This window comes from Phaseolus vulgaris, chromosome 3 (assembly GCF_051622355.1).
Source record: "Phaseolus vulgaris cultivar YP4 chromosome 3, ASM5162235v1, whole genome shotgun sequence".
Taxonomy (NCBI): domain Eukaryota; kingdom Viridiplantae; phylum Streptophyta; class Magnoliopsida; order Fabales; family Fabaceae; genus Phaseolus; species Phaseolus vulgaris.
The window spans coordinates 48,057,144-48,076,750 of record NC_143500.1 but is presented as its reverse complement, the minus strand read 5'-3'; the positions used below and the strand labels follow the sequence as shown (position 1 = coordinate 48,076,750).

At 32.5% G+C, this 19,607-nt stretch overlaps 2 protein-coding genes across 8 annotated transcripts; both read right to left on the bottom strand.

The window, feature by feature from the left end:
- Positions 1 to 401: 401 nt before the first annotated feature.
- Positions 402 to 7,073, bottom strand: LINC4 (crowded nuclei-like protein). 5 transcript variants are annotated; one of them, XR_016519233.1, is made up of 10 exons: positions 6,545 to 6,990; positions 5,842 to 5,925; positions 5,064 to 5,273; positions 4,701 to 4,954; positions 3,841 to 4,111; positions 3,663 to 3,746; positions 1,780 to 3,572; positions 1,317 to 1,665; positions 1,103 to 1,189; positions 402 to 968 (listed from the first exon to the last, which is right to left on the bottom strand). XR_016519233.1 is itself a non-coding variant. In XM_068609180.1 (8 exons), the coding sequence occupies exons 1-7, from the start codon at positions 6,728 to 6,730 to the stop codon at positions 1,323 to 1,325; spliced, it is 3,141 nt and encodes a 1,046-aa protein (XP_068465281.1). In that variant the 5' UTR covers positions 6,731 to 7,073; the 3' UTR covers positions 1,066 to 1,189; positions 1,317 to 1,322. The 5 variants fall into 5 exon arrangements, 1 of the variants encoding a protein (XP_068465281.1); XR_016519234.1 differs by having other exon boundaries at positions 464 to 968; positions 1,069 to 1,189; XR_011080677.2 differs by lacking the exon at positions 5,842 to 5,925 and having other exon boundaries at positions 6,545 to 7,073.
- Positions 7,074 to 10,864: 3,791 nt separating this feature from the next.
- LOC137808195 (uncharacterized) lies at positions 10,865 to 15,819 on the bottom strand. 3 transcript variants are annotated; one of them, XR_016519232.1, is made up of 10 exons: positions 15,339 to 15,813; positions 15,041 to 15,227; positions 14,249 to 14,382; positions 14,045 to 14,153; positions 13,810 to 13,933; positions 12,876 to 13,025; positions 12,593 to 12,748; positions 11,809 to 11,888; positions 11,646 to 11,695; positions 10,865 to 11,232 (listed from the first exon to the last, which is right to left on the bottom strand). XR_016519232.1 is itself a non-coding variant. In XM_068609179.1 (10 exons), the coding sequence occupies exons 1-10, from the start codon at positions 15,723 to 15,725 to the stop codon at positions 11,093 to 11,095; spliced, it is 1,521 nt and encodes a 506-aa protein (XP_068465280.1). In that variant the 5' UTR covers positions 15,726 to 15,819; the 3' UTR covers positions 10,865 to 11,092. The 3 variants fall into 3 exon arrangements, 2 of the variants coding, with proteins under 2 accessions (XP_068465280.1, XP_090155780.1); XM_068609179.1 differs by having other exon boundaries at positions 14,041 to 14,153; positions 15,339 to 15,819; XM_090299654.1 differs by having other exon boundaries at positions 14,041 to 14,153; positions 14,859 to 15,227; positions 15,339 to 15,787.
- Between the last annotated feature and the right edge of the window lie 3,788 nt (positions 15,820 to 19,607).

The following is a 19,607-nucleotide window of genomic DNA, read 5'->3' as shown; positions in this document are numbered from 1 at the left end:
TACGTCCTCCTCCTTGTAGAAACGTAAATGACGACAACCAAGGTAAACAAACTTAAATGTCAACAGGCAATAAATCACCCCAGGTCAGAGCTCAATTTAGGTGACGTTTGATAAATGATAAAAATTCCCAAAATGTTGGTTTTCCCTGGACTGGACAAACAAAAGAAATGTCCCAAAATGAAAGAAATTCCTGCAAATTAATAAAAATTATTGATAAATAGGTTTGTCCAAAAATGTTTAGTTTTTTGTTAACATATCATCCCGGAAATTTAACTTTTCGGAGAACAACGCACATGTGAAAGCACCATGAAACATAATTAACATTTATACTTGATCAATTTAATATTAATTAGTCAAGTGAGATTCATACATAATTCTGACCATCCATCTGGGTTAACATGTTTTTGTACCCAAAAAACTAGTTTATACAAAAAAAAGTTATTTGGTGGGGTATTACAACACATTAAGTACAAACCCTTGAACAGTATGAATATTAAGCATTAATGCAACATAGTAGTAACGCAAAATATACAACCAGCCAAACACAAGCTTCAGATACATCCGATTATAACCACCATGTTTGTTGACGCATGCAAAATCACTATTGGTGGTGGCTACACGATGACATTCAGCGTTGCGTAAAAAAACTCAATCTGGAAACACGACAAACAAAACAATACCAGAATAACTCGCTGACTCAAAACCAACACTTTTGGGCAGTAACGTACCCTTGGCTGCTTCTTCTAACTTCTCTTTTCTCCTTTTTATCACTTTCTTTTACTCTTTCTGGAGTACATAACATCCCTATTTTCCGAACTCTATGGTATCAACAATTTACCCCACCCTAATTGCAATTTGCAACTGCATCCATTAAATGTGTACACATAGTAGACATCTCCTAGTTAGCTCTACAAACATTCCCATCTCCAGAGTCACTAACAAATGAAGAATTCATTCCCTATGACATCCTGCATAGCAAGAGGATGAATCCAATGAACATAGCATATTTCATGATGCAACATTGTCTGTAATGAGAATGAACAGGAGATATAGTTGAGAGGAATGTACAGCTAAACATGTTTGATTTGATTAATTGACGCACCTCATACACTCCTAATATATACTTATCTCAACCACACTAATTACCAGTAGCCATCACCTGCAATCCCTATCCATTGTCAAACAACACCTGCATGAACATATAAGCGAAACTTATGCTGAAACGGAAACGAAAGAAAGCAGTATGCACTGAAAAGACTTTGCCTAGATAAGAAACCATAGTAAATACAAAAAAAAACTGGTTTGTAAGCCACTACCTAACACTAGCAGTTCTCAGAATCCTGCCCATTGTTTCCTTTGGATATTTCTTCGGTGCTTCCCAATACCCTTGAGACACGAGGTAAAATATCTTCCCGTTTAGTTTTAGAATTTATTTGATCAATTGTTTCTCCATAATGATCTTCTGCCAATGCAGGATTTTGCGGATTATCTCCTGGTTCTTGACTGTCGATAGGGAGAGCGTCAACTTTCTCAGAAGTCACTTCTGACACATGAATAACCTTATCAACCATTACTACACGAGTTTCTTCAGTGTTACCCTGCGTTTGATTTGATGATGTTAACACCTGCTGGACCTTCAAGACATCTGATTGGGTTGAAACCACACTGAAATAAAATCAATAAACAAGTTCCTGAATATACACTGCACCTAGATACTTGTGAATATAGATAAACTATATATGTTCAGAAATAAATGGATTCAGTGAACAGATGTTGTACCGGCGTGTAGTGCCCTGATCTATAGGATTTTCAGTTGTTTGCCCTTCCGCTCTGGATTTTTTATTTTGCCCCAGATCTACTAGTGGATCACCAACTTTACTAGTCACGTTTCCCCTCCCTCTTTTCCGTCTGCCTGCAAGATGTCCATCTGGAAACAAGAGAGCACTTTTTCCATTCACATTTTTTGCCTCAGATTCAATCTCACGTCTTCTAGCATCATCTCGGGAGGGTACTTCAACTATTACTTTTGACTCTTCAAAAGAAAATCCCATTTGTTGTCCCTTGCCAATACCAAGTGGTTTGTCATTTTCCAAGTGTTTTTGGCTGTTGCTCCCAGTATCTGCATCAGAAGCCACAGGAGAATTTCTGAAAATAAGCTCTGAGCATCGTTTTATCCACGAGAATCGAACAGGACTAGGAGGAGAACCAGCAGATGACCTCTCCACAAATGGAGTATCAAACCCATTGCTGATTTTATCACCACCTTGTGTTAGAGTCTGACGCTTCAAGTTCTTCCTTGAAGATATTTTCTTTCGGTTAGACTCCATATCAGATTTAAGCATTTCAGTGATAGCATTATCATCAGAGACAGCTTTCAAATCTTCTAATTTTTTCAATTCTTCAGTTTGAGCAAAAATTTCAACTCTATCAGCATGCAACAGTTCTCTCTGTTTTTGGAGCTTATCCCTTTGAACCTCAAGTTCCTCAATACAGTTAGTAAGTTCAGCCCATTCCCTGTTTCTCCTCTCGCGATCCAAATTTATTTCAGCCCGCTCAGTTTGAAGCCTTTTCATTTCCAAGGAAACCTGATCCAACTCTTTTGCCACTTTCTCCTTACGAGCATTAATATAGTGAAGTTCAGTGTTCTTTTCTTCCTCAAAAGCCTTTTCTCTTTCCTTCAAATAACTTTCAACTTCTTCTCGTCTCTTTTCAATGAGGTTATTCAGCTCCTGCTTTTGCATCTCAATCTCACGCAAGAAATCCGCTCGCTCTTGCTGCATCTTGCCAAACAACTCAGCATGTTCTTGTGCCATCTTGTTCATGAAGCTTTCACGTTCACTGGCGAGAAACCCCAAGTCTTGGGTGTACTGATAACGCAAATTTTCTTTCTCTTCTTTTAGTTGGTCACGCTCATTCTTAATAAAAGTGGAAACAGCCTCCCTTTCCTTTGCTATGAATTCTGCTTCTTTCTGCAACTCTTCCTTTTTTTCATCAAGAAGCTCCCACTCAGCTTCAAACTTTGCCTTCTCAGCTTTGAGCTTATCTGCCTCAGCCAAAAGCTCAAACTTCTGAGATCTGACAAGGTCAATCTCTTCCTTTAGTTTCACTTCCAGAATTGACAAGTCACCAGTTTCATTTTTCACAGCCTCGAATCTCTCCTTGTCAATATCAACTTGTCTTCTTTTATTTTCCAGTGATGCCAACGACTTCTGCAGATCTTGCTTTGCTTGTTCAATAGTATCTTTCTCCTTTTGCAAAAGCACTTTGTTTAACTCAAACTCCTTCTCAGCAGCACTCAACTTTTGATCTTTTTCTTCGAGAGCACTTGACAAATCCTTCAGATCCTTCTCCTTCTCACTCAGTGACCTTGACAGAGCTTCCAACTCGTGCTGCTTTTCCAGGATTTCATCCTTACAATGTTTAAGATCAACCTCCTTCAACTCCCAAGCCCGTCTCTTTGTCTCAATATCATTTTCAACCCATTTGCGCTGCATTTGTAGCTCAACTTCCAAGTTATATTTTTTAGTTTTTAGTGCAGCTTCCTGACCCGCAATAACTTTTTTAGTTTCATCCTGCATTTCCCAACAAAAATAAAAGAATAATGATATAGAGAAAAGGATCAGAAATTAGAATGGAAAGTCAACAATGGTGAGAGAATGTACAGATTCTCTAATCGAAAGTTTTGCTTGAAATTCAAGTAACTCTTGTTCTTTCTTACTCAGCTCAGTTTTCCATTTAGCAAGTTCCTGTTTTCACAAAACATAAATCCATACATAAACGAGACAGATAAAATCTTTAATACGAATATCATCAACTGAGAAATTTCAAATATGAACGAACCTCTTCTCGTTGCATTAAGGTGGCTTCTTTCATTTTTAGAGTGGTTTTTTCGTCATGTAGGGTTTCATGTTCCTTTTCAACTTTTGCTTTTGTGTCTTCCAACTCTTTTTGAAGACGATTCAGTTCCTGAGATCTACTCAAAAAATGTTCCTCTCTCTGGTTGAGCAAGGATTGTGATTGAAGTAATCTTTCCTGTTCTTCTTGCAAACCCTTTTGCCTTTCAGAAAGGGATTGCCTCTCAAAAATCATCTCCTTATCTTTTTCATCACAACTGGAGAGAAAAGGGGGGAGGGAGAGAGATCAACATAATTTCCAAAAAAATATGAAGCTATCAAAAATTTCAATAATCAAAGAGACGTTTTAATCACACAAAGCATGTGGTAATCACACAAAGCATGTGGAACTTACAACCACAAAACGTAATCACATGTTCAGTTAACATGTTGATAATTGTTTAAAAAGGACGTATGTTAACAGTTAATTAGTTGCGTTATGCATAATCCTGTCAATTGTTTGAATTAAAATTGAGTGGTTATATTAAGTAGAAGAATCATTCAACTACGGAACCTAAAGCAAAAAACATAGTTTGATTCACCAATTTCTCTCTCCCTCACCTGTAACTAAGATCTGTGTAAAAAAGCTCAAACCTCTACATAGCACAATGTCAAGGAACAACTTAATCTGTTTATGTGCTCAAGTCACAAAAATGAACTAGGGAGATAGTAAGTAGATGCTAACTTCACACAACCATTGCAAGTAATGAGTAACATACTATGACTTGAAAGATAAGATTTTCCATCTGTTGAGGTACAACTTAATACGCTCAATCACAAAAATGAACTAGAAAGATAGTAACATACTCTGCCTTGAAAGACATGATCTTCCGCCTGAGATTATCTTCACGGGCTTCAACATCACGAAGCTTCCTCTCGGCAGCATTGTGATATCGGTTTGCCTCTGTCTGCAAAGATTCTGCAGCACGCACCTTTGCTTCAGCTTCAGTAATTTTTTTCTGCGCTTCATCTATCAATTGGTGTGCTTCGGCAAATTTACTCTCAGCTGCAACCTTTGTTTCAGCACTTTCTGTACGCAGCTCATGCAAGGCCTTCTCAAGCTACAAAAGACAATAAAAAATACCCCCAAGAAGTGTGAGCAAAATAAATATCTGAAAAAGCAAGCATGCATGGTTTTGTGAGGGAGGGAGAACTATTCCATAAACTTACACTAGCAATGCATGCATCTTTGACGCTTACAGTCTTCTTCAAACTTTCTTCACGTTTCCTTGATTCAGCTAATGCAGATTTATTCATTGCAGAATCATGTTTATGCATTAACTCGGATGATTCAGCTAAGGCTTCTAATTGTTCATATTTTGAAGCCAAATCCTTTTTCTCCATAATGAGAAGGCCCATGTGGTGCTGGTGATCATATATCTGTGCAATATATACAGGTCAAAAATGAAAATTAGAAAGACTAATGAATTTTGTTAATACTAACAGCAGAATATGAAATACTGTCTATTATAAAAATGAAAGACACTGTAAACCATTTATAGAGCATTCACATGAAAATGCAATTCAATTAATGGGGGAAAGTGTTGCTTTGGATGATAGCAAACCAGTTCACAGTACTAGCAAATTAAGCATCAACTCAATTTGCCCATCTGGCTTTGCAAGCAAGTGATGGATGTAACATACCATGCAGAAAAACTAATGGAAAACTATTCAAATAATAAGGAATACAATGCAAAAGAGCTGAATGCAACAATCAATAAAAGAAAGAAAACTTTGTTATTTGTGATATACGCACCAGGATAAACAAAAACAATGGAATTTCAGCGTAATATTAATTGGTGGGCGGCCAAATGATTTCGGCCATATTAACAGCCCAGATGACAAGGAAAGGAAACTTTATAAACTATTAGGAAACATATCAAATAAAAGAGTTTAAATTTTCTTGTCTTCGACAAAATATCTACACATGCATAGCTATGAAACTAACCCCTTGGACTCTTAAGAGTTTAATAGGTGTTTAGGCAAAGCCCTCTCACAATGGAGACTCCAGGATTTACATACTCCACTTCCACTGCAATAAATCAATGGTAATTTAAAATTGAATTCAATCCACTACAAACTATCAATGTATAAAATTAACTACACACTTAAAACATACAATTCAAAGCATTCTACAAGAGTACAAATAGCCCTGAATCCAAAGTTTCCCACCAATAGTACAGAATTCTGAACAAGGACTTTGGCTTTATATCTAATCATAACTTCCCCAGGTGTTGCTAATCACTAACTATTGTCTTTAAGGAACATGAACTGGTGATCTATCCATCATAATTATCACGCAAGTTAGACGCCACCAAAGAAGTAGCAACACAAAAAGAAGATCCCGCACTAGAATAAACAAGATACCATATGAAGCGACGTCAACAATGAAATACATCATTGAAGTATATCTTAAAGGACAACCCAAATAAATGATTCGCCATCTCAAAAGACTATTAATGAGTATTAAATAAATAACCCAACCACACACAACATCAAAAACCCACTCAAAACTACAATCCCCCAACCTAACAAACTACCTCACTAATCCGATCGCATTGCATAGTCCGATTAACGGTTCCCCCAATTCAATCCAAAGAAATTGCAATTCAAGTTGAAAAAAAGGTTACGAGAGGGAGAAAATTACGAACCTCAGCTTCGAGCTTAGCGATGTAAGCTATGAGCGCAGCCTTGTCCTTGTGCTTAATCGATTCCTCGTCGAAGCCGGCGTCTCGAAGGCGCTTCCAGATCTGTTCATCGATGAGAGGACTTTTCAAAACCCTAGAACCGGGCGTAATGGATAAGGGTTTGGAGGAATTGGGAGTCGATAACTCCATCTCCGACTCCGAACACGATTCTTCAAAATCAGAACCCTTTCTCACTCTGCGTTCCGCTTCACGAATCGTGGCGTCTTCTCTGTTCAGAGCTTCTTATTCTTTACTTTTCTTTGGCTTGGGAATTTAATTTGTGCTCTGTGGGACTTTGACAGATTGGAACGTGGAAGGAAACGCACTTTACCACTAACACACACTCTCTCTTTAGCTCGCTACTTTTTTTCTCAGAGAGTAAGTGTGGATGTTGCGTTTGCGACGTGACGGAAGCTAAACGACCGCGTTTTGACTTTTTCTATTTGTAATTTGGTTTTTTTGAATTAGGATGCAGAGTCGCAACTCTCTGGGTGAAAAAGGAAGGTACTAAGTGGTATTTTATTTTTTGGAGAGAATTAATTTCTAATTAGTACATCCCAAAAATATTGTTTTTTTTTTATAATTTTGTATCCACTCGGTAAACATGCCTTTTTATATAATCTACAATGTCTCAATCAATTATTAGTATTTGGCATTATTTTTTTACCAAATGTTACCATTTGTATACACACGAGTGTTTACATATTCAAATTTATAAATTTAATAATATATTTTTAATAAATAAGAATAATTTATATAAATATGAGTAATTTGACTGAAACAACTATTGTTTATGAATGAGTGGCATTTTAGGATTGTCTTCACCTATGCAATATTTAGACATGTTATATTGAGAGAATAAAAATTGATTTACCAATTAATTATGATTTATTTTAATTTTGATACGAATAATGAGTATAAGTAACAGGTAATAAAGATTATAATTATTAGATGGATACGATAATAGGTCATTCATAATCTCATTATAAATATTATTTGTGGTTGTAATATAAAAGTTCTTCTATTTTTAATTCAAAAGTAATCAGTAGAAATAGTGAATTAATTTATATAAAGGTGGTTGATGTGTTTTTTAATTTGATCTTGAATAATGCTAAGTTGATATTTAGGTTTATTGAAAAAAATATTTGAATAAATCTTACAACAATAACTTGGATTTTTTTTATCACTTTTGCAATATAATAATTTCACATTTATTATTTTAATCAGATAACATTAACATTATTTATTGAATTGATTGTTATGAAAAAAAAATTATGTTACTTATAGAAATGATAATTTTATTTTCAAAATCAGTTATTGTTAAAACAAAATATAATTAATTATTTTTAAGTTATACATATAACATATATAAAATTAGACACAGTTTACATGAATTAAAATCATAACTGATATATAATATTTACTTTAATAATTAAAATATATAGAAGATATCGTGGTCAAATAATGAGTTGGATTTTGAAATATTTAAAATATGTAACACTCAATTATCATAACACTAAATCTTAATTATTTATTTTAATATGTATAATGTATGTTACCTCCATTCAAGAATTAATATTATCGTTATAATGATAGCTTTTATTCAGTGTAATGAAGTATCTACATTTAAGTGAATTATCTTACTTATTAAGACAAGAAACAAATCACATAAAATTACAATAAAAAAATTAAAAATAAATTAATTAATGTATGCGTTTACAAGATTAATATTAACCTTAAAAAAAATTGTTGCATTAACATTGTTTTAGTTCTTTCACTTAAAATGTTAGTATCAATCATCACTCTAATTAAGTGATATGCATATGTATAAATACTATAAATAATGATACAAGTATGATTATTAAAAAATAACAAATTATTGGCAACTACCTCATCTATATATGAAGTCAAAGATATGTATCTTTTTAAGTTAATCATTCATTCATAAATAAATAAATGTAATTATTTCAGTGCGTATTTCAAACTTTTGAATGGTTTAAGGCTTAACAAATATTAAATTTTCCTTAATCCATAATCAATTTGTCTATATACCTAAATGAATAAAATAAATTACTAAAATTATTATTAAAATAAAAACATGACTTACATAGTTTATAGTTGTGTCACAAAAATGTTATAAATATATAAATTTCCTCGATGATCTATAATGCATTTAGTAGGAAAATGTATACTAAAACAACAAAATTATTCAGTCCAAACATTTTGTTGTCCAATGTACATATAAAGGTTTTTTACTTAACCTTGGTAACATGGTTAGAAATTAAGTTATAGGCTCATTATCAATAACAGGTTGTCAATACAATTTGTAGTTGGTCCAATTCTCAAATTTTTTTACTCCAAATTTTGAAAAAATATGTCACAATTTATAAGTAATATTATCAAGTACCATAAAACATTAGCAAGGAGACCATTTATCTCTTATTCATTGTTACTTCCATTAGGTTTTGTTTTGGAATCATGTCAACTCATTTGAGGAACACACATTCAATGTTGCAAACTCATTTCTTATACATACACAATTATTAGGACATGTGTATTTCTTTCATATTTCATACCCATTGAACACATTATCTTTTCAGCTTCATAGTAATAATTAGATAACAAACTACCTTTTTGGAAGTATCTCATTCAACAATTTAGTGAAAAATTTATAAGTCCATTCATTTCTTAAATAATCTTAAAATATCACTAATAATCTTGTAAACTTAATGCATTTTGGGTACAATGACCATTGCAAAGAAGGATTCACATAATTATAGATATGTGCTCTTTTAAAATGTTCTTTTTCAATGACACACACCATTTCCTTTAAAAGATTGTTTCTTCATTAACATTTTCTGTTTGAAATACAATGGACATCTTAAGTATTCCCCATGTCATGTCCATATCATATAACTCTTAATAATCCCAAAGATAAATTGGTGGTTACATATGTCTCTAAGTTCATGATACATTTGATACAAACAACAAACACATGGATAATAGTATGTCTCATTGATTGATTTTTTATTTTTTTCAAGTTGTAAGAACTCGCCAACTCCTTTTTCATACTCTTGAGTAATGTAACATGCATTTGTTCAACTTCAATCCATAACTCTTCAAAACTCTATCATCATCAATATCATGCAATGTGATCCTCTTTTTTTAATTGAAAGTAAGATCATATTGCAATTAGGAAAATATTTTCCATAATTCATTACTTATACACTAAGTTCATTAATCTTAAATTTGATAAAACAAAATTGACAACATTTTACATTACTCTCTAAAGTACATAAAATGAAAATGGTGGCCTCTAGTACACCAGAACCATGTTTTCACTCAAAGAACTACATAAAAGGTATTAAATCGAAAGATTGAAATTAGTATTTACTTATTATCCAATTATAAAAAAAAATTGTTTTCACAACCAATTGAAATCGATAATTCAATATTTAGTACAAATTATTAATATTTAATCATTTATATTAAATTTCAAACAAAAATTATGATTCCTCTAATATATGCATGGATACAAATTTAAATATAAAGAAAATGGCTAAAATAAATAAATAAAAATATCAATTAAACATACATATATTTAAAACATCAATTAAATTGATCAAGTTCATATAAATAAATAAATCATCTTTGTTTAATCCGTACAAGTTAGTCATATGAATTAAGATAATTTAGTTCCCACTCCAAGGGACAAAATTTAATCCCTATAATTTAAACAACTTAAAATATTTACTCCAATTTAGTCCAAATAGCTTTAAACAATTTAAAAAATTTACTCCAACAAACTAAAATAATGTAGCTCTTCTAATTTTAAACAACTTAATGTATTTATTTACTCTTATATACTAAATTATAATTTTAAACATTTTTTTAAAAAAATTACTAAAAATTAACAAAAACTTCTTTTAAAAAATTGAAGGAGACTACTTCATTTATGAATTTTTTTTCCAAAATTTGAATATCAACAACCAAAAATTGAGACATTAATGCATGGTTAGTGATTGAAATTCTCAAAATCAACCACATTAATTTGAATAACAAAATGAAGATACTAAATATTTGTTCAGGACAACTACTACGTTAATCTTTCAATAATAAATGCCTTATTGTTATATTTTATTATAATTAAATAAAAAATAATTCAAATATCTGAGATACTAAAAAATCATCTTAAAATACTGACGTTTTTGAACTGACAATCCCAGCCTAGTAAGATTTGATCCCCTCCTTTGCTTATTTGAAACTTCTACAGCTTTAACTCTCTTTATCCAAATGAAGGACAACACACCTTTGCTTAAGCCACGACGGACTCAGAAGTTATATACAAAGAAAACTTGGCGTTCACACGCACAGACACTCAGGCGTGTTGTGTCTCTATGCGTGTAATGGTCCTGAACAATTACAAAACCAAACAAGGGCAGAAGGTTTCTTTCAAACCAAGCAAACGTGGGAATACAGAATAGCTATGAAGCAAACAGTAGATAGATTCTGTTACATATCAAATATAGCTTTGTTTTTCTGGTGGTAGTCACTGATCCACCCTTCTATTAGCTTTATCTCAGTCTCTCTCTGCTCTACCAACCAATAAGGATCATTTTGAGTAGAAGGACGTAAATCTATGTGGTGGGCACCTGAGGAAAACAATATGTTTTTAATTCTTATGCTTTTGGTCAAACATAAATATCGTTCCTATATTGATGAATTTGGTCCAAATCCTAAAAAAACATTTTGGCTTTAGTTTGTATTATCTAAGAATTCATTATTAGAAGAGCCTAAATCTATCAACACGAAAGTAAAAGGACCTTGATAATGTTTAACTAAGAGTATAAGAACTAAAAACACTTTTTTTTTTCATAATTTAATAGTATAAACAAGATTGAGAATTCTTAGGATAGCAATCTATAGTTTTAAAAGTTTTGATAAGGAAGTTGCACGTAATTGTTTAATCAATAAACCAAAACAACAATAGTTATAACAGTGGCACGTATAGAAAAATAAACAAAACAATAGACTAATATACATACAGCAGGAAACTAATGTTTACCTTCTTCAGTGACAAGTGAAACAACACTTTCAGATATATTCTGCAAAACGCTGAACCGGAAACAATTTGCGTGTTGGAATTTGATAATATCTCTCATAGATAACTTGTTGGAAAAATATAAAACAAAATAGCCAAGACATTTACAGAATAAATAATATATCACCTGCCACCACTCCATGGATCCAACAGACCATTTGAGAAAATAATATTACTTCCAAATTTCTTCAAGGTGGCATGGATATCCTTCAAACAAGATGCCCAGATATCAGATTAAAACAGCATTTTATCAGAATACTGCTTTTAAGTTTTAATTGAGCATGCTTCATGCAATCAATCTATCCGAATGAAATCACAAGGGATGGGCCATTTATTTTAAAGTATCAGCTATTTTTCCTTCATTTTCAGGCAGAATGAATTCATGTTGCAAGTAGAAAGAAACTTTTGAGAAAATCGGTTTTTTTGGCAGATCCACAAACTCAACGTTGTCAAGCCAGGACATAAAAAAGTGACGTGCAGTCACCTCATTAATCATATTACAAGTTAGCACATTAGCAAGTGACATGCCAGAGTACATTCTATAGAAGGAAATCTCATTACTACAATAAATGCATGTTATATAGCATATAGACAATTTTTTCTATAATAGGACACAGTTTACTAGGTCATCCAAAATCACAGTCTACACCATACTCCATAGTATATTCTTTCCTCTTTTCTTCAATCAAATATTCGTCTGAGTCATATTTAAAATCAAGTCACCAAACTCTTTCACAACTAGAAAAGTAAATAACTATCTTTGCCTTTCCACACGCCCTAAAACTTGTAAAATTGACTTTTTTTTAGGGGTGGAAACTATGTACTAAACCAGAATATCAAATGCTGATAAAAAAATTTAGTCTCAAAATAATGGAAATAAAACTAAGATTTAATAGTAATTATTCCCTTACATGCCCGCCAAATTCTGTAGTAATCCATTTTGGCCTTGGCTTCACTCCGTAATCATTCAAGCATTCCTCTTGAAAAGAAGTGTAATTATACTCATATGGTGGAAACATGCTGGAATCCTGGTTGCTAGACATCGGCATAACCATTTCAGTGCAAGCCTACACCATGAAAAAGAAAAAAATGGAACAAACTAGGATTAAAGAACACATCAGTCAAGCATTTGTGCTACTGGGCCTCAATACTTATGCAGCAACTAAAGAAATTAAAGGAGAGAAAATTGTAAACCTGCCAATCCCAACCACTCATGCCATGAGGATCATCATCCAGTTCAAAACATTTTTCTTTTCCAGTATAATTGTAGTAGACATTCACTCCTTCATATATCCGCTCCAGAATATTAGTCCCAGCAGGAACCCCATCAATTTTCTTACAAACCTATGAAAGACCATATATATAATCATATTGATTGATGAAGACTCAATCAAGCCTAATTGTATCCTTGAAATCTCAGCCAAAGAGAAAGGAGAGAAGATTTCAAGTGTGCATGCAGAGCATGGTGTCTCAAAGAGCATGGAAAGCATGACCCAAGCATGGATCACGCCTCCTAGCTGGCAGCCACATGAGAGAAAAATCCATATTTAAATTCGAATTTTGAATTTCCTTCTTTAGTTTCATTTGAATTTTCAGACCATCAATAACTGTCTATAGCCATCTCCTTTCTTTGTAATACACAATGGATTGAATGAAAATTTGAGAGTTTTTAAAGCATTTGTCTCGTGAGAAAGTGGTCATCTTTCTTTTGACTGTTATCATCAAATCCTAGGAATTATCTTGAGTTTCATCTTAAGTGACGTGTTCTCCATTTCTACTTCTTCTCCATCTTTCCTATTTCTTTTAGCTTCATTACTTACCTTACTTGTCATTGTTCTTTATATTTCAAGCCATTTACTATTCCATTTTCAGTTCATATTGGTTCCTTTATTCATGTTATGTTCTTATTTCAATTATTGTTCATTTGTCATTAAATCTATGAAGCAAAGCCGATCATGAATCCTTCAGGTTTTAAGGCAAAGATGAAGTTCATTCTATGGTTATGATGGTGCAAGGATATTGAAATTTGTGAAAGCTTTCAGTGCCTACTTGTCTTCTATTACTAAAAGAGTTATCACTAGTTAAGCAGTATAATCATCATATACTATGAATTCAAAACCATACTAACCTCCCTGATAGGGTGTCCAGGCAAAGTCATCAAAAAATCAGAAGGATATGGGTAGTTCACCATCGCCAAATAACTATATGCAGACTCCAACCAGTCATACAGGTCTACAGTACTCTTCAATTTCCTTCAATTAGTTTAACTTAATGAGTACAAGAGAAAAATAACAAAACATGGATATCATCACCGCTCAATCATGCGATGGAGAAAAAGACATATTTCTAAATGCCTTACTGACATAAGTTGAAGGTTTTCGTCAGGCGCTCAAGACCGTTATATGTTTGACCCGTAGATGTTATCTCATCCCAAGATTGTTTAATATAGTTAAAGCAAGTGGAACTTTCACGCTGTGAACACAAACAATGGAGTAGAACCGTTAGTATAATATACTAATGACAAAACTGTCAAATACCTGGACAACGGCGTAAATGCACTGACTTACCTTAAAATTATTAGAAACAATGTCATAGAATGTTTCCGGTGGCACGATGTCTTCAAATTGAAGAATCGGAGCTGAAGAAGCAAGTGCTCCAACAGCAATATGAGGATACTTGAGTCTCATCCAAGCAGCCAACACTGCAAAATAATGTTCAAAAGGGCTATAAAACCAACTATTCATAAGTCACAATGACTTGTTTGGGTTTGCTAAAATCATGTATATATTTCGCTTTTGATTGTAACTTAATCCTAAAAGCTAGCTATCAGTTTGTTTGATAAATTCCTATCTCTTAATCTATTAATAAGATGTTTGAGTTTTTTATAAACGCCATTGACAAGCAGAAGAGAGAAGTTATTCCATTTCTACAAAGACGTAATTTATTCAAATAAAGTGGAATAACAAATCCCTTTATGATAAACACGTCCATTTTGCAAGTTTATTAGTAGTTCCTATAGAGGATTAGAAATGAGGAATACCACTTATTTATGTACATGGTAGTAATGCCCCATTTATATATTCGGTATTACTAATGTGAAATCTCAAAGAGGATAGAACACCTCAGGTGTGAAATTTACATGACTGAACATTTGTGAGTAGTTCAATGACAACTTACTATTAGGTGACTTCCAACAGCAACCACGGGACTCTAGTACCACGTTAGAATTTGAATTTAGACATACTCAAACTCGAAGTCAGCTCCTTAACATAACTGAGGATTGCCACACTTATTTTGCAATTCTATTATTTGGTCATAGTACTAGTTAACCTGAGATCTCCGGAAATAGTGTTACTTACTTCCGCCATATGATCCTCCAAACAACACAACGGGGCAATCCTTGGCGGAGAAATTTTGCTTCAGATCAGTGATGAGAACGGAAAAATCCGCAAGCGCTTGTTCAGCGGTGAGATACGACAAGGTAGTGGCATCCTTATACGCTTCTTTTGCACTTCCAAAAGGTATAGACTCGCCGTAATACCGGTGCTACCACATCCACACACGTAAAACGAGTTGTGAAATCGAGAAATTTCGTTCGAGAACAATTAACGAAGTCAACGTGGATAATATATTACGTTAAGGAGGCGGGAGGCTTACTTCGGGGAAAACCACCATGGCCCCGAATTGAGGGGCGATTTCCCAGACGAATCCAGTGTTCTGGGCGAACCATTCGATGTCTCCTTCGTTGCCGCAGTAGAGGAAAATTGGGCCCAAGCGCTGGGGGCCAACCCAGTGGTCGGTGCTGATGAGGTAACGCTGCGGGAACGTGGGTAGCTCCGAGAAACTGAAGTGGTCGAGGCGCTGTTGGAAGTACCTGGTTTCGTAGAGAAATTGCGGTGGCTCGAAATGGGTTCCTGTTGCTGCGAATTTTCCTAGGAATCGCGAGGAATGCTTCAACGCCAGTGATTGTGCTGAGTAAGAGACCACGATGATGAACGCAACACTGAACACAAGCGTGCTCAAACTCCATCTGTGTTCTACCATTGTTGCCGAGCTCAACCAGCGTGCCACTCCCACAGTCAATCGCAAAGTCACATCCTCGGATTACGAAACTCAAAGAGTACGTGTACATTTGGGGTATGGACCTTGGTTTAAGTTTGGGCCTTAGTGTTACTTTGTTTTTCAAACCCATGTTTTTTATATTTAATTATGCAAAAATTGTTGTAGACCCGAAATCCTTGCATACATCTGGGCTCATTCTTCTTGCATCTCATGATTTTCATATGGCACTTTCTCCGCGCACCTCCATATATTTTTCCTGCATCCCCATACTTTTTTTTTTTATTTTCACAATACTCTTCTCAGTAGGGTAGAAAGTGTAATATTTTTTTTTAAGGTGATTGGTGATGATGGTTAAGATAAGTTTTTATAATATTTTATCGGTAGTAGATGTTATCAGACTCAAATGATAGAGCTACTCTCTCAAACCTTACTATTGGAGAAGAATAAAAATGTTATAACAGAAAAAAAAAAATACTGAAGTTATTTTAAAAAAATAAGATTATATTTTGTTTAACATCATTTAAAAAAATTTAAAAAGTTAAAACTGAATTTTTACGATTAATATGGAATTATTAAAAAAAATAGTGGAGATGTAAATAAAAATTGTCTTTTCATATTATTTTCAGCAGAGTGCAGAAAAAGGAAAATATTTAATCATATTTGTGATAGGAATATTATGCAAATCATTTACGAATCAAGCAACTCGTAATCATTCATATCTCTTAGCTTCCCTTTTCTTCCTTTTATTTTCTTTCTGTAATGAGATGCAAAATAATACTATGGTATCAAATTTCTTAAGCACTTGGGTATTCTTTATTTCTGTTGTGCATTTCTTTTTTCTTTTACTTTTGTATTATTTAATAAGTCATTTACAAATTAAGCAATTCAAAATGTTTTTTACGTAATGTGAGATGTCAATTTATTTTTTAAATGATTTCCTTATTAATTCATAAACCATTAAGGGATGATCACGTAACTCAAATAACTAAATTCAAGAAAGAAGATAAAGGAAATATATAGAGGATCTTCATAAATGTGATTTAGTAATCACTCTTTTCACATTAGAATGGTGTACATTATTGTTTTTGTTTTTATTATGAAATATTGATACTTATTTACAACTTTAGTAAAGGAGGTGATGAATACCACCATGGACCAACATTAAAAAAAATCATTAAATAAAAATTATTTTTGAAGAAAAATAATAATTAGTTATTATAGTGACTAAATTAGAAACTATTTTAAAAACTAAAAAATTATTGATTTATAAATTAATTTGTATTATTGACAAATAGTTTCTAAATTGATATCGGATTATCTACCATTGTTACCAAATTCAAAATCTAAATAATTGGTAGTTAAAACCTTATAACTAATTAGATATCAATTTACAAAATATTTATCAATAATAGAAACTAATTTAGAAATGAATAATTTTTTTAATCTTTAAAATGACTTCTAATTTAGTCACTATAACCATTAATTATTTCTCACCTCTAAATTTAGTTTTTATGTAATTGTAGTGCAAATCAAGTTCAAATAAAGAATATAACCCTATGCATTTCATTAATCTTTTACAAGTTGCATTAATGCTAAACAATTTAAAAAATTGTACGAATATTCTTATTTAGAAAAGAAAAATGAAAGAACATGATTTTCATTTTATAAACATGTGGTAGAAAAAGAAGACATTCATGATAAGAAGGATGTTGATCCAATTTGATTGAATTTTAATTTGAGAGTGTAAAAAAAATTCTTCTTCTTCTTTTCACTCAATCGCGTTGATTGCAATGCAATGTCTTATAGCATTAATGTGTGTGAATTCTGTGAAAGAGAAATGAAAAAAAAGACCGAGACACTGTACTACTACTACTGTTCGGAATTTAAGTTTTTAACTACTTGATGGATGAAAATTTCTTTATCTTTTCTTCGCATTATCTTAGTCCGTCTCCATCTAGAAGACTGTAGGAATCGACGTACATGTGTGTTGAAGGGACCAGCTGCTATTATTTGGGAGAATGAGAAAGTAGTGACCACAGTGAATGCACTATTATTAAAGTGTGCCATAAACTGGGTTTATGCTTGGAATATATGCAAATATATACCCTATAGTAGTAATTAGAACCTTCTATATACTGAATTTATATATATTCTGTGCTAGTGTAGCACGTAAGAATAATCAGGGGTCAACCTTCAGTTTTCATTGCACTAATGAGCTTGGAATCAGGATCATACGAGATAAATATGCTTATGCTGTTTGACATACGAAATTACTGGCTTTCAAAACCATTCGATAGTGAAATCCACGACAGCTGGATTCTATGGCAATTGGAATTATATTCTTTAGTGCATTTTGCACTCCATTAGGGGCACACAACCACCCTTGCATCGTTCTATGTGCCCTATAAACCCTAACAAACCATGCTTTATTAACACCTTCTCATGATGTAATGTCAAATAATCAAACGTAAAGAGAGGGATTTTCAAAATTAAAAAAAGGGAGCATTAAGATGCCTTGATTCTACTTATGGATCATGGTAAGCGCAAGAATGTATATTAGGTGTTTTCAGAAAAATAATTAGAAATGAATCGATTCGGAAAGCTGAAACTTTAAAACTGAGAAGATTATCAGCGATATATTCTTTTCATATTGAGAATAAGTTCGGTTTATACCTGCATAAGACAATTTAATTTACCAAACCGTTGAGATTCTGTATCCAATAAAATCATTCGAGGAATTGAAGTATGTTGAGTCATCAAAACAACACTCGCTAATGCTACCGTGTATTTAATCATTTTGTCCTATTATTGTTTGTCAAACATGCATTGAAATTCGTTCTGTTGTTCACACTGTGTGTATGCAAACATGACTAATCTTGGAAAATAAAGACAATAACCAGATCTTTCAAGAACTTTGCGTCACCATGCTAATACTTTCCCTGTTTTCTTTAATTACCATAATATGATTGTAAACTATATTTCTTTATTTTTGTAAAAAATCTCAACTTTCAACTAACCTTGCGGTGTTGCATAAGCGTTGCTACTCATCCAAAACACGCGCTATCAAATCATGGCCAGCAAAAAAGGCAGAAATTGGAATTTATAAATTACACGGAATTCATAGCGTGACGGAAGAATATTACGGAGAGTCATTAATTATTGAAATCGTTTTCTGGCGACATATATTATTATCTTAATTTCTCAGCCTAAGTAACCATCTTCAACTACCAAAACCAATGTTTAGGAGACTGTCTAAATATAATTTTAGATTGTGTTCTCACTACTTCCTGTCGATCATTTTGCCACATTCACATACACACATTTAGGTCTCCATCAACATAATCTAATCGCGGCTTTTTTTCAATGAGACCATCTCAGAAACCATAATTTCAACGTTTTCACCTCCCTCATGATTCAGCCTATATTGAACAACACATCTTTTTCCTGATGAAAGTGGATTAATTCATGCATTTAGCCTCATAACAAATCATTAAAGTAGGATGAATTATGATCCCTAATTTTACAATTTGAAAAAAGAGAAAATATTAATAAAATTAAATATATATATATATATATTCTGAATACATTTATCACACTAAAAAAAATTATTAATCTAAACTAATTCTAGAAACAAAATAATTAATTGTTATATTAATTAATTTATATATTATTTTAGAAAATAAAAATATTATTAGTATTTAAATTAGTTTTTATTATTATTATATCAATTTAAAAACTAGTTTATAAATTTTATTAATAATATAAATTATTTTAAAAATTAATAATATTTTTAGTTTTTTAAATAATATTTAATTTAATCAATATAATAATTAATTATTTTTTTATCTTAAAATTTCATTTTTA